Here is a 13,913-nt window from a genome sequence, read left to right as displayed (position 1 = left end):
GAATATAAAACAAAAAGTAAAACCAGATAAAGCAAAATGGTGGGGGAGAAGAAAAGCAAACATTCCACTGGATTTTGATACTTAGGTGGAATACCTTTAACACAACACTCATGTGAGATAGGTTAGGCCAGAGACAGCAACCAGGCGCATTTCATGGCTGAGTGAGGATTCGATTGTGTGTACAACCATTACAGAACACAGGCTCTTCCTATTTACTTGCAACTTGAATGTGTGTACAGTGGTACCTCGGGTTACAGACGCTTCAGGTTATAGACTCCGCTAACCCAGAAATAGTACCTCGGGTTAAGAACTTTGCTTCAGGATGAGAACAGAAATCGCACGACGGTGGTGCAGCGGCAGCAGGAGACCCCATTAGCTACAGTGGTACCTCAGGTTAAGAACAGTTTAAGGTTAAGAACGGGCCTCCAGAACGAATTAAGTTCTTAACCCAAGGTACCACTGTATGCCTTTTGAGGGCAAAATCCTTCCAACGCAGCTTAAAATTTAGGCAACAGGGAACTATACAGTATTTAAAATACAATTAGAGCCAGTCAATGCTAAACCCATAAAAAAAATCAGCAGCTAAAATACCAGCCTCCATAAAAATGGAATGAAAGGTTGAAAAGTTCTTTTCTCTGGTGCCTCTCAGTCTAATAGATCCTGATGGCAAGCCAGAGAGCAGCCATTCTTGCAGTCCTTCCGATAACCTGGGCCCCAACTACATAAGGCAGGTATGGGAAACCCGTGGCTCTCCAGGTGCTGTAGGACTTGATCCTTGACCACCCATCATCCTCGACCACTGTCTGTGCTGGTTCTGGCTAATGGGAGTTTGAGCTAATGGGAGTTTGAAATGTGGGAAGTGCACACAGAACTCCCATCCCTTGTTGTGGTTAGAGTGTTGGACTAGGACCCAGAAGACTGGATTCTGAATCCCCACTCAGCCATGGAGCTCATTGGGTGACCTTAGGCCAGCCTCACTCACTCACAGCCTAACCTACCTCATAGTGTTGTTGTGGGATTAAAGGAAGACAGGGAGAACCATGTAAGCCACATTGAGCTCTAGGGAGAAAATGTTGGTATATAAGAGCAATAAATAAATAAAATAAGCAAACTGTGGGGTTGGGGGCAACAACAAAAACAGAGTTCTGTTAAGCGCAAATGCTGCATGGGTGCTGGACTTAGACTGAACCCAAACTGGCCTTTTCTATATCTCAGGCAACTACTACAAGGCTGTGTGTGTGTATGTGTGTCATTTTGTGGTTTACACAGCATATGAAGTTTATAAATCAGCACACAGTTCTTTCATATGTTTTGAGAAACACAGTTGCAGAAGGGAATTGAAAATCAGCTGCAGCACAGTTCCTCAAAATTAACTGAAATTTGGGATAAGCTGAGATTCTCTTACCCTATTTACTGAAATATATGTCTGTTGTTAACATGAAACAGAAAGCGTAGGAGAGCGATTTGAATAGGCATTAAACGTACCGTCGCATTCACATTTGCATTACAAAGCACTTTAAACACCATTTGTGAAAACAATCAAAGATATACAGTCTGATCCCAAACATGTTTACTCTGAAATCAGTCTCTCTTTTATGACCAATTGTCCCAAATCAACAAGCCAGCGCACCAAAAGCAGCATCTCACAGGAACAAACTGAAGGCACCCAGTGACAGCAGAAGCCCCTCCCTCCTTTCCGCACCAGCACAAAATACAATTTATCCCCCTGCCACTTTCACAACTCTATGTATTCTGTCCCCCAAAAAACTTGAAATGAAATGTTGCTTTCTGAGGAGAAAGCAGTCTCAAACAGAAAATAATCTAACCCTCCCTTTCCCCCCTGAAAAGAATGTGGTAGCTTTTATTTGTATTAATGCGTTCTTATCTCTTATCTCCAATCCATTCTGCGAAGGCGAATAATAGACTTTTAGACTTCAGAAGACTGCAGTGTTTCAGCTTCCTCCCATCTATTTTTTTTCAGCAAGCTGAATGCTGGTAAATAAAACCTGTTCCAGAATCAATCTCCAGTTCTAGCTGCATGGATATCAAACTATATATCCCACCGGTGCTCCCATGCAGCATCACTTCTCTCTCCCAGCTACCTCCTCTGCCTTCAGATTCATCTTTATTTACTTTCTCTGCAGCTTTTAAAGTATTGAGACCCTTGAGACCAAATCCTCTTTCTCTCTAGAATGGCTCTTTCTTTTTTTTTTTTTGTCGTTACTTACAGTTTGTGAACCTTTGCAAACTACAGCAAAAACTGTGCTACATCATAATGTAAGTGACGTACCACTAACTTACACCATAATTTAAGATAAATACACTTTTAATGCTTTGGGGTGGTTTTTTGGGAAGAAAGCAAACCTAATTTAATATGTTCTCATATATGAATCAATAAGAAACTCTACCTCATTATAAATACCCTTACGACACATATTTAGCATGTGCAAATGGTACGTGAACCACTAAATGCTAGTTTCTAGTTATTGCATAGTAGCAAGTCCCATTATCACAATAACAGTTTTTGAAAAGCCACTGGAACCATAGGAATTTATACAAGTTACATACATGAAAGACCCATAGCATCTCTTTCTAAGTGAGCATGTACCTGAAGATGTTTGTGTCAGCAAGTATTGTATGAATTGGTCTTTTACACTGGGTTTTCCAACTTCATTTCCTCCCAAACCGCTCACTACAAGGTTTCAACAGAACGTCTAATTGTTCTGTTAGTGTTCTTATAAATTATTTTATTTATTTGTTGCTTATCTATCCCAACTGCTTCTCAAAGAAGCTCAAGGTGGAGTACATGGTTCTCACTCTCCTTATTTAATCCCCACAACATTCATGTGAGCTAGGTTAGGCTGAGATGCAGTGACTGTTCCAATGTCAGCTAGTGAGTCTCATGGCTGCATATAGTCGTCCCCCCTGCCAACTTCGCGGTAGAACAGATTTCCTTCCATTTAAAGCGTAACTGCCCCTGTTCTGCTGTTGCACCTCTATTTCACCACATGGGGCACATTCAGTGATCTGAAGCACACAGGGTTTTGATACTACTAGGTAAAGGACTATGCAACAAGTCTGAAGCAAAAAGAAATTGGTTTTCCATGTGCTAATATTGGGGTAATTACTGGCACCAGCAGCAAATTCAAAATCCTTGTGTGCAAGCCTACCACTCCTTTCATTGCCTATACCAGTGACTCCTAAGCCAACATATCTACTGTGAAATTCAGGAGTATTTGATGAAGCCAGTGTAGATGTGCTTCGTTAAAACGTCTAAATGCTGCAAAATGTCTTTAGATTGTACAAGACTTGGCACCATATGAAATTTCAATAAATAGGTAGGTTTTCAGCAGTCTAAAGCTAGAAATCCCTTGCAAGCAATCAAGAATAAGCCATCCACTATTACTCTTTCAATCAATATAATATCAGCAAACCAAAAGGTCATTTCCATTCACACATGTCTTCATAACCACTTTAAAAAACGAATCTCAGTAATTTCAATTTTTTTTCCTTAATACACACTGCAGCAGGATAAATTTCAGTTAAAACGGATCTTTGCTATTCAGCTAATCAAAATATCCTTCCTCTGGCCAGCTTAATCACACTAGCCAAGAGTTAGCACACATTTCCGAGACAATGTTAAATATAGACTATCTTGCTAGGCAAGATAAAAAAATTCCTTCCAGTAGCACCTTAAAGACCAACTAAGTTGTTCTTGGTATGAGCTTTCGTGTGCATGCACACGAAAGCTCATACCAAGAACAACTTAGTTGGTCTTTAAGGTGCTACTGGAAGGATTTTTTTTATTTTGACTATGGCAGACCAACACGGCTACCTATCTGTTGCTAGGCAAGGTTACTGCTTTGTACTTGCGCAAACTAAGCAATGTAAAAACAGCCCTGAGCAGCTTCCTTCCTTCCCAGAATCATGGTTCTTTAAAAGGTTTTCTCTAAGGTAATCAAGTCCACTTTCCAATATAGTGAAACATTTCAGTGCATGATATTTTTCCTTGCTATTGTTTAGAAGGTCCAGAAATGCAGAATACTCATATTTCTAGGTAATGTGTCCAACTGCCCATCTGTTCTCAGTGTTAGAAATTTTCTTCCTGAGCTGCAAGAAAGGGCTAGCTTTTAAAACCTTGATTATGCCCTAAAGGGACATCTGCCTCAACTTGAACTTGCAAGCACAACTTTTGGGAGCAAGTGTATTGAGTTCCAGGTGATTGCAATACAGATGCCTCAGGTCGGCTGCTGGATGTATATACTTCATCATGGTATACAAATGCAATTTCAAAAAAGAAAAGAAAAAGAGATTGGCTACTCTACAGATGCTTGCCTCAGGTTTTTATGCAATGAAGCCATAACCACATACAGAATATTCCTAGCAAAGACGATGGCTTCAAAAATCACGTGATCTTCGGAAAGCTTTTCATGAGAACTTTTAAATAAAATATATAGATACAAGCTATGTGAGCAGGCATTGCCCTGAGATAGGCATAAAGCTTCCCAGAGGAGTACATTGTGTTACATGCAAGTAATGAAGGGAAAGATATGCCTATGCACATTCTCCAGCAGAAAATAGAACAGATATAGGCAGAAGGGTACAATTATTCTAAGCACCATTTCCCCCTTGAGTAATAGCTTCAATTCCTTTCCTCTTTTCCCCATCCAGTATAATAGTGTTGCTTGCCTCGGAAAGGATTTGAAAGAATGAGCAAGCAGTAGTAAACAAACTAAAGAAAATATTTCTGCCTTCCATACAATCCCTGCTTCTGGAATCATCTCACAGAAAGCCAGAGAAAGTGTAACATTTAAACATCAAATGTGATTTATTAATATGCTGCTTCTTCAAAAAGTTTACAGCGGCTTCAAAAACACAGAAGTTATAAGCATATAATAGTATCCACAAAAACAACAACCATAAATTAATAAAACTATGTGCAAGTTTTTCCAAATATATTTAACTTTTCAAGTGCTCACATAGGAATTGATGCCCAGAAATCCATGTATCAAAAAGTTAAAATAAAAGTAGACTAAAGACAGAAAAAACCCAAAACGAAATCCAGGTAGCGTATTTCCAGTCCTCTAACCATAGTTTTGAGATTGGGAATGATCGATGGTAATCTCCTCTCCTGTTGTGAGCACAGATCTCCTCCTCCCAATCTCGTTTGGTCTAACCATAGTTGCCATGATGCCTAAACTGAGCAAATGATGGCACTGGAGGCATGGTATGGAAGTTAACACTAACCACAGTTTGCTTCATTTGGATGGTATTATATTACCTAGAGTCTGTATAAATCTGTTCAAAAAGGTATTTGAACAATACTTCTGTTTCCTCTTACTCAGAAAGTTCCATGACACAAAATGGAAAGTATTCCTGTGGAAAGGCTCCACGAAAACATTCCAAATAGCTTCTATTCAGTATGTTTTCTAACAGAAAAGTTGTCTTTCATGCATTTTCTACCTACCATTCAAAGAGGAAATTGGCAGTGCCATCAATTATTTATTCAGTTGTTTGCCTGCTTATTTCAAAAGCCTGGTAGTCCATAATAACATTTTTTTTTAAAAAAAAATATTATCTGAAATAAAATACCCACTTAAACATAAAATATGCATGGTATACTTCCTCCCCCCCCCCCCCGAGTTGGCTTTGTGCATGAATTCTGAGGGTGTGTGACAAAAATAATCAGCAGTGACTCATTTTCTCCCCAAATTATTTTTGCTTCCTATTATTCGAGTCACCACTGAGGGAGGGATTTGGAGGGATTTTGAGAATCTTATTGAGGCATACAAATGGCAACATATGTGTAATGAATATAGGGGTTGCTCGTGCGTAAGTTGCCGCCACTCCTGGCTATGTTGCCTTGTTAAACCTTTTCTGTCTGGACAGCCCTTCACTTCGTGGCTGCCTCAGTCGCTAGCAGAATCCGTCAGTGGGCGTTTCTTAAACCTTTTCCAGCATAAAAGCCGTTTGACCCAAGTCTCCTCCTACTCTCCCTGCGTGGAAGTCTTCTGCGCAGGGAGGGTGTGGGTAGTGGAGGACCCGTGCTCTCCCTGCTGGTCTCTGGTGAGGAGTCTTGGAGCCCCCTCGCCGATTCCCCCATCTGCCCCCCTTTATCCCTGGTGTTACGCTGATTTCCTTCCCCATCTGCGGAGCTGCCTCTCTCCCTGCTGGGCCCTTCTCCAGCATCGCTTGAGAGCCTTGCCTCCGCCTCTGGCTCCGATGTCAGTTCCCTGACAATATGCTTACTTGCAGTTGGTGAATTTGGTAGGGGAATTTCAGCGACCATTTCAAATGGTGATTTTGTCCCCCCATATATATTGGGTGGAGACACATTTATCATTTAAAAGTGATTCCAGCTGCTGCCATGTTTCACTCCCCCAGAGTGCCTTGAGAATTATACTATCCTCTAGTGCTGAGTGAAGAACTCTGTCAATTATGGCAAATGTATTCCTCCCTCCCTCTCCCCCAGCATTCTAACTCTTGTGTCATTCCTGTGAACTAGAGAAGAAGCATGACAAGGGACAGAGTTGATACTGCTGCTATCACCAAAGCCACCAGCAGATACATTGTTGTTTAGTCGTTTAGTCGTGTCCGACTCTTCGTGACCCCATGGACCAGAGCACGCCAGGCACTCCTGTCTTCCACTGCCTCCCACAGTTTGGTCAAACTCATGTTGGTAGCTTTGAGAACACTGTCCAACCATCTCGTCTCTGTCGTCCCCTTCTCCTTGTGCCCTCCACCTTTCCCAACATCAGGGTCTTTTCCAGGGAGTCTTCTCTTCTCATGAGGTGGCCAAAGTACTGGAACCTCAACTTCACAATCTGTCCTTCCAGTGAGCACTCAGAACTGATTTCCTTCAGAATGGATACATTTAATCTTCTTGCAGTCCACGGGACTCTCAAGAGTCTCCTCCAGCACCATAATTCAAAAGCATCAATTCTTTGGCGATCAGCCTTCTTTATGGTCCAGCTCTCACTTCCATACATCACTACTGGGAAAACCATGGCTTTAACTATATGGACCTTTGTTGGCAAGGTGATGTCTCTGCTTTTTGAGATGCTGTCCAGGTTTCTCCCAAGGAGCAGGCATGTAAACTGTAGGGGGGGAATAGACCTGCACTCCCTGCCCTGGAATATTTTGGCAACCAACGCTCCTTAAAGTGCCTAGCTGAAGTTGGTGCATTTCAGCGCAGGAATCTTTTGCCCAACGTGGGGCTCAAACCCACGACCCTGAAATTAAGAGTCTCATGCTTTACCAACTGAGCTATCCCAGGCTTCCAATGGAGCTTACTTCCTACTCTGTGTGTTTAGGAATTCAATCCTCTGCACTTTTATTTGGGAGCACACCGAGCTGAACTAAGTGAAGTGTACTTCTAAATAAACATGTATAGGATTGTGCTGTAAAATGGTGAAGCAAGGAGGAAGTTGAAAAGTGAGTGACATTTCCTTTAATTTGCTCATGGTAAACACTTACAAAGGAACATAGTTTTATAATTAATCATTGTCTCTTAATAATCCTGAAAGCTTTTTGTTTTAGAAAAAAAATAAAATTCAATATCTGCTTTGTTAGCCTAAAGCATTTGCTTTGTTTCTGAAGTAATTATTGAATCTGACCTTTACCCCCTGCTTTAGAAACCTGACACTGTTCTAAACCACACATAATTAAAAACTTAATCAAAATAGAAAACCATCACAAAAGCAATTACAATTAAACTTTGCATTATACAACATGCGGAGTTGTAAGCTCATCCTACTTTCCAAGCACCAAATTAATATTAAATGGGGATTTTTTTTGTGATAACAGCCTGAATAACAGAATGATGCCTACATTTATTGAAGACAAAGACAGGAGGCAAACACAGGTAAAGCGGGAAGCTAATTATAGACAAGGCAGAGAAAGAATTATGATTCAGTTTTAAACAGTACTTCCAAGGATTCCACACATTTTGACACCTGTAGCAGAAAATCCAACTAGAAGTGCCCTCTGCACTCTGATTAAAAACATGAATCCAAGTATCTGATGATTCAACACCCTCTACTGATGCCTACAATCTGCTGTCTAAAGATGGTTGCCTCACCCTGTATGATGCTAGCCCTAGCATGTGTACATAAAGAAAGGAAACTAATAAAGTTCATTTGTTACATATCTTTATTCATTACCTAACCTTCATTGCATATCTTTAGGCACCAGGCAAAAACATTCCTCTTCTCCCAGGGCTTCAGCTAATTAAACAATCTATGGCCTTTAAAACTGCAGGGGGTATTGTTTTTGTTTATTACTCCGGTATGTATTTTTATGTTGTAAACCACCCTGTGTTCCTCAGATGAAGGCAGGAAAGATGAAGAAACTTGAATAAAATACTGGGGGGGGGGGGCTGACCCTCATATATTTTAGGTGTGTGTGTGTGTGTGAAGGGACCTTGGCCTCAGGAGTTGGCTCCTATGGATGAAGGGCAGTATAGAATTTATAATTTATAATTATAATTATAATTATTACTCCCATAACCCCATTGACTATGCTGGCTGGAACTGATGGAGCTAGAATCTGCAACATCTGGATGGTACCACATTGCCTATCCCTATCTTTAAGGATTATTATTTTATTTTTTCAGTACAAAAATGAAAGGTATATATGCCATCCATAGTAAAATAAAACAGACACATAGTACTGCATGTTTTTGCATTTGACATTTTAAGCTTCCTTTTGTGAAGAAAGGTATGTGACAGGTTTTTAACTACATGGAAGAAGCTTGTGGCCTTATTATGTTAATCTGTAGCATATCTTCATGAATAACTACAGACAAACGTAACAAAGCCTCATCTCTCTCTCTCCTTTCTCTCCTTTAAAGGCCTTGGCTCATGAAGCTGATAACATCTTACAACCCCGCCAAAAAACCTAGCTTCCTCCAATCAAGTGTCCTTTTGAAATATAGGGAAGAAAGCAATGATTACCAGAGAACCAGCACTTCAGATAAATACAGTTATTTTATTCCTGATCAAAGCTACAATTTGAAGTTTTCAATTCTTGTCTTTGATCAAGGAAAGAACCACACACTTTCCATTCAAAACGTTGAAAACTTACTAAAGAATGGTTTCAGCCTTACTTCAAGTTATCTGCAAGATTAGGTATCTTGAAGCAAAAAGAACAGTTTTCCCAATAATCTTAAACTGCATCAAGAATATGCAAAGGAAATTCTAGATTATTATTATTTTTAAAAAAACAACTACCAGTTTAATGTAATATAAACTTATCAAAAGAAGAATATGAAAGCGAAAATTACATTTAGGAAGAATTCTGTGGTGGAGGAGCAATTCCGTGACAGAACAACTGTCACATTCAATGTCCTTCCAGATGGCCAAAGGCAGGGTGGTAGGAGTGGCTTTTCCCTCGTATCCACCATTAAAAAAGAGATTTATCTTCCCATTGACCTCTGTGGAAGGGAACTTACTATACCAACTTTGGAACTGGCATACATTTGGGCCCTTCTGAGGTGGGGAGTGTTGAGTGAATTAGGGAGCTCAGGATCCTCTGCATCACCCTACACACCACCCCTTCCTCCCCACACGCATCACTAGGATAACACTGCTGATGGAACATCTATAACCATGGAGCTTTCCATAGGTGTACTGAGGGAGGGGTATTGACAGTATGAATGCCACCCTACTGCTGGGCATCCCTTTCAGAAAGCAGAGCAGAGTTTACATTATCCCCAACAGTCACTCAACTAGGCTTTATCCAGCTTTGGAACTGCTCTACATTTGCATGTTAAGTTAAAATTGAACCAAAACTATTCCCAGGTATGAGTATACTTTGCTTATCTCTAGCTTTCAATCAGCACTCTGTGTAAAAGTGTTTACTTACAGCACAACCCCTATACCTTCTACTCAGAGGTAAGATCCATTGGGTTTAAAGGGGTTTACTCCCAGGGATGAGGGCAAAGGATTGCATTCGTCACAATTTACAATATCCTCAGCCTCACTGATATCATGTCAACATTGGATTCAAAAGTGGTGCCAATGGGATTTGTTGTCGGGTTGTTGATTTTTTTTAAAAAAAGTTATTTCCACAATAATTGTTTTTAAATAAAGTTGTCTACCCTACTAAAATAATGCCTTTGTATTGGAAACTGAAAAGGGAAAAGATTGGATTCAGCTGTAGAAGAATAGCATTTAAAATCTTTTAAAATATTTCCTACTTTACATGTGTACCCCAGAACTAATATGCAAAAGAGCTATGCAAGACCTATGGAGCTCTTTTACATTCTACATAGCTTTGTATAAACACAGAAAAAGCCAAAGACATCTTGGCAATTTGGAAGCTTGCTAAAGCCACTGTTTTACAAAGCAATCCTGAAATTGTTCTGGTTTTATACTTAAAGAATGTACCTCCTCCTGATGCTCTAAGACTGAATTAGGTAGTACAATTAACCCTCAACACAGAGTTATCCATTAAACTATATACACACACACACAACATTTCTACTATGCCATGCTTGTGAAAAAATTATTATGAAATACTTCCTTACCTGGGGATATTATATAGAAGAAATCTTTAAATTCATCCATCCATACTTCTGCAAGCCGTCTATTGTTCTTGTTAATTACATGACCGGTACCCCCAGGAAATGTATAAGGCGTAGCTTTTCGAAAGACGTGACCAACATGTGAACATGTTACAATCTCCAATGAGCCTCCACACTGCCAGATCTGAAATGCAAACAGGAAATCAAAATTAATCAGCTTGTTTTCAGACACCAAATTAAATTTTAGGCTGCGACTTATTTACTGTACCAGGACTACAGGGTGAGAAGTTGAAACTCAAGCAGCATGTCATCCCTGAATTTCAGCTATGTAAAACTGCAGGTGCCTTTACCAAATTGATTTACTTGTGAGATGTCCCACTGATTTCAGCAGAGTTTAGGACAACTCAGGTCACAACTTGGGGGGTACATGACAACAAATTCTTGACACGGCTGTTATTAAACTGTTGAACTCTCCAGATATGGTGGCCCAATCTGATCTCAGTCACAGGTGGCACAAAGACCTGAATACAAGAAGTCGGGAGGGCCTTGAGGAACTCATTCTCTGCAAACTCTGATATGAACTGATCTCATCTCATGGAATTATATGTAGTTATCCTTACATAAAAAATGATTAGAAATTTGTATTTTCGGAAGCAAACGTAGAAATGTGCATCTTGTGAGAAAGCACTTTCAAAAATACATATTTAAATATTATTCAAATGAAACTCTTTGAGTGTTTTTAATGATGATGATGATGATGATGGAATGGGACAGAATGGTTGGATGAATGAATTGAGAAACACCAAAATAAGGTGTTTCTACCCACTTCTATTAGGAAGTGCTATCACTTGCAGGAGTCATTCACAGATCTCAGACCTGTGAGACTGCAGCTCACAAATCTCACTGTAGGTCAAAACAATGAGTTTCATATTATTGCAGAAGCAGACACAGAAGATTTGCACATGTTTCCCCATTGCCTTCTGTAACATGTCATCTAGCTTTCAGACAACTGACATTTCATGCTGATTTGATTTTGCCTCACACAAACCAATAATTGCCTTCTGTACCGGAGTTAAAGCGTGAGGGATATATATCACAACATCCATTTTCACCAGAAAATGAAAGGTCACCATATCAAATACAAGTCATATACATCAGCTCTTGGCTCATGGGAAATGTGTCTGTGATCACAGTACTTCTAAACTGTCCTATGGAGCTTAGAAAGAAAATCTGCGGAGACACAAGCAAATGGCTTGTTCCACAGCCTAATACACCACACAGCAAGCTGGATAGAGCTTGCTAGCTAGCGGGTGCAATCTTACAAGAGGCGTTTCTCTTCTCTCTTTCACAAACACACACCCTCTAAATGTATTGGCATATAGACAGATTTAATCACTAAACCAAGGCACTGATAAGTTAGTGTCTTGCTTAATTATTGGGTGATAGGATTCAGAGAGGGATCCTTGCATGGCTTAAGTAGCACCACAATTTTTGGCTGCTTCTCCATGCTAGCAATGAATTTTTCATAGCGCAATAGTTAAAGGGAAAGCCCCAAGGACAAGGAATCCACTTGTCTTGCAAGACTGTTGTGAAGGGCCTAAAGAACCTGCATCTTTTTAGGTGATCTAGGCATATGTATTAATAGATTTCTATTTGTGCTCTCTCAGAATTGTGTGGTGCTTTAAATATTGCATCTCTCACTCTGACCCTGATTAATGAAATCTGGCTCTATGTTAAAGTGCTCTTTTTTTTGTCACAAAGGGACTGGAGATTAACATTTTAAAAATCTGGTTCCAACCGCTCCCACACCATCCTACCAGACTATCTCTTAAACTTCTATTAAAAGGCTGAACTTGGCCAAGCATCTGTTCTAAAGAAAATGAATATCTATTAAAGTCCTTGGCATTCCAACTGAACATGGCTACATTTTTGTTAAGTAAGAACAGACTCGAGCATTTAAAGATTATTTGTATTAGTGGAAATGTTGCTATAGAAACTGATTGTAGAATTTAATTAGTTCTAAAGCAATTATGCACGTGTATATTGGTATATATATGTGTGTGTGTGTGTTTGTGTGTAAACAAGTTGAGATCATCCATGACAATATCAAAACAACTTTCACAGTTCAAGGGCAAGTAGCCAAGTCAAGAGCATAGCAAAACTTGAAAAATGACACAGCATTGTTCTGGGGGTGTGTGTGCTTGTGTGTTGTTTTTTAAAAATAAAAATAAAAATGTAACTATCTACAACCACCAACCCCTCTCTTTAAAGAGGTAAAAAAGTAAAGAACCCCTGGATGGTTAAATCCAGTCAAAGGAGACTATGGGGTTGCGGCACTCATCTCGCTTTCAGGCCGAAGGACCCAGCATCTGTCCACAAATAGATTTCTGGGTCATGAGGCCAGCAGGACTAAACCGCTGCTGCAACAGAACACCGTGACAGAAACCAGAGCGCATGGAAATGCCGTTTATCTTCCCGCCACAGCGGTACCTAATTATCTACCTGCACTGGTGTGCTTTCAAACTGCTAAGTTGGCGGGAGCTGGGACAAAGCAACGAGAGCTCACCCCGTCATGGGGATTTGAACCGCTGACCTTCTGATTGGCAAGCTCAAGAGGTTCAGTGGTTTAGACCACAGCGCCACCTATTCCGCTCTCTTTAAAGAAAACTCAAGGTCTTCCAGTGAAGCTGAATGTTGAAGGATTCAGGATAGATAAAAGTTCTTCATGCAGCACATAGTTAAAATGTAGAACTTGTTCCCACAGGAGGCAGTAATGGCCAACAACTTTTATAATGTACTAGACAAATTCATGAAGGACAAGACTGTCAATGGGTACTAGCAATGATGGCTATGTTCTCCCTCTGTTGTTAGACACATTATGCTTCTGAATACCAATTGCTGCAAACTGCAGGTGGGCAGAGTGCTGCCATTATCAAGTCCAGTTTTTAGGTTTCCCATGGGACTAGATGGGTCATTGGCCTGATCCAGCAGACTTGGTCCTATAGCTGTTTGACGAGAATAGTCCTACTACTAAGAAGGCTCAGCAGACACCGGTAATTCTAAAACGGAAGTGTAAAAAGCACAGAAAGTGGCATTTGGCACAGAATCCAGGTTACAGAATATCTTGGCTTTCATTTTTTTAAAGGAAAAAGGGCTTAGCCCTTATGACTAAGGAAAGAAGCTTGAAAAAGTGCATCACTTTCCCCTATGAGTAACAAAAACCAGACTATATAAAACGAACAAACCAAAACAAATAAATTGCAAATGTGAGGGGGATATGACTAATTGATACAGATTGCAAAAAAAAAAAATCAGCTTTAATTTTGGTACAGATTTATTTTGGGGGAAGCATGAAACTCTCCTCCCAAGTAATCAGTCGAGACATAGG

At 40.1% G+C, this 13,913-nt stretch overlaps 1 protein-coding gene across 2 annotated transcripts in view; it reads right to left on the bottom strand.

Moving 5' to 3' along the window:
* The window catches only part of GALNT13 (polypeptide N-acetylgalactosaminyltransferase 13), a 152,085-nt gene that overhangs the window by 52,492 nt on the left and 85,680 nt on the right, over nt 1-13,913 (bottom strand). For both annotated transcript variants that reach the window (XM_083494134.1, XM_083494135.1), the window contains exon 8: nt 10,529-10,709. In XM_083494134.1, the coding sequence (XP_083350260.1) occupies nt 10,529-10,709 (181 nt within the window). The remainder of the gene's footprint in view (nt 1-10,528; nt 10,710-13,913) is intronic.

This window comes from Podarcis liolepis, assembly GCF_965112155.1.
Source record: "Podarcis liolepis genome assembly, chromosome: 1".
Taxonomy (NCBI): Eukaryota; Metazoa; Chordata; class Lepidosauria; order Squamata; family Lacertidae; genus Podarcis; species Podarcis liolepis.
The sequence above is the reverse complement of the archived record's forward strand: the minus strand, read 5'-3'. Positions and strand labels throughout refer to the sequence as shown.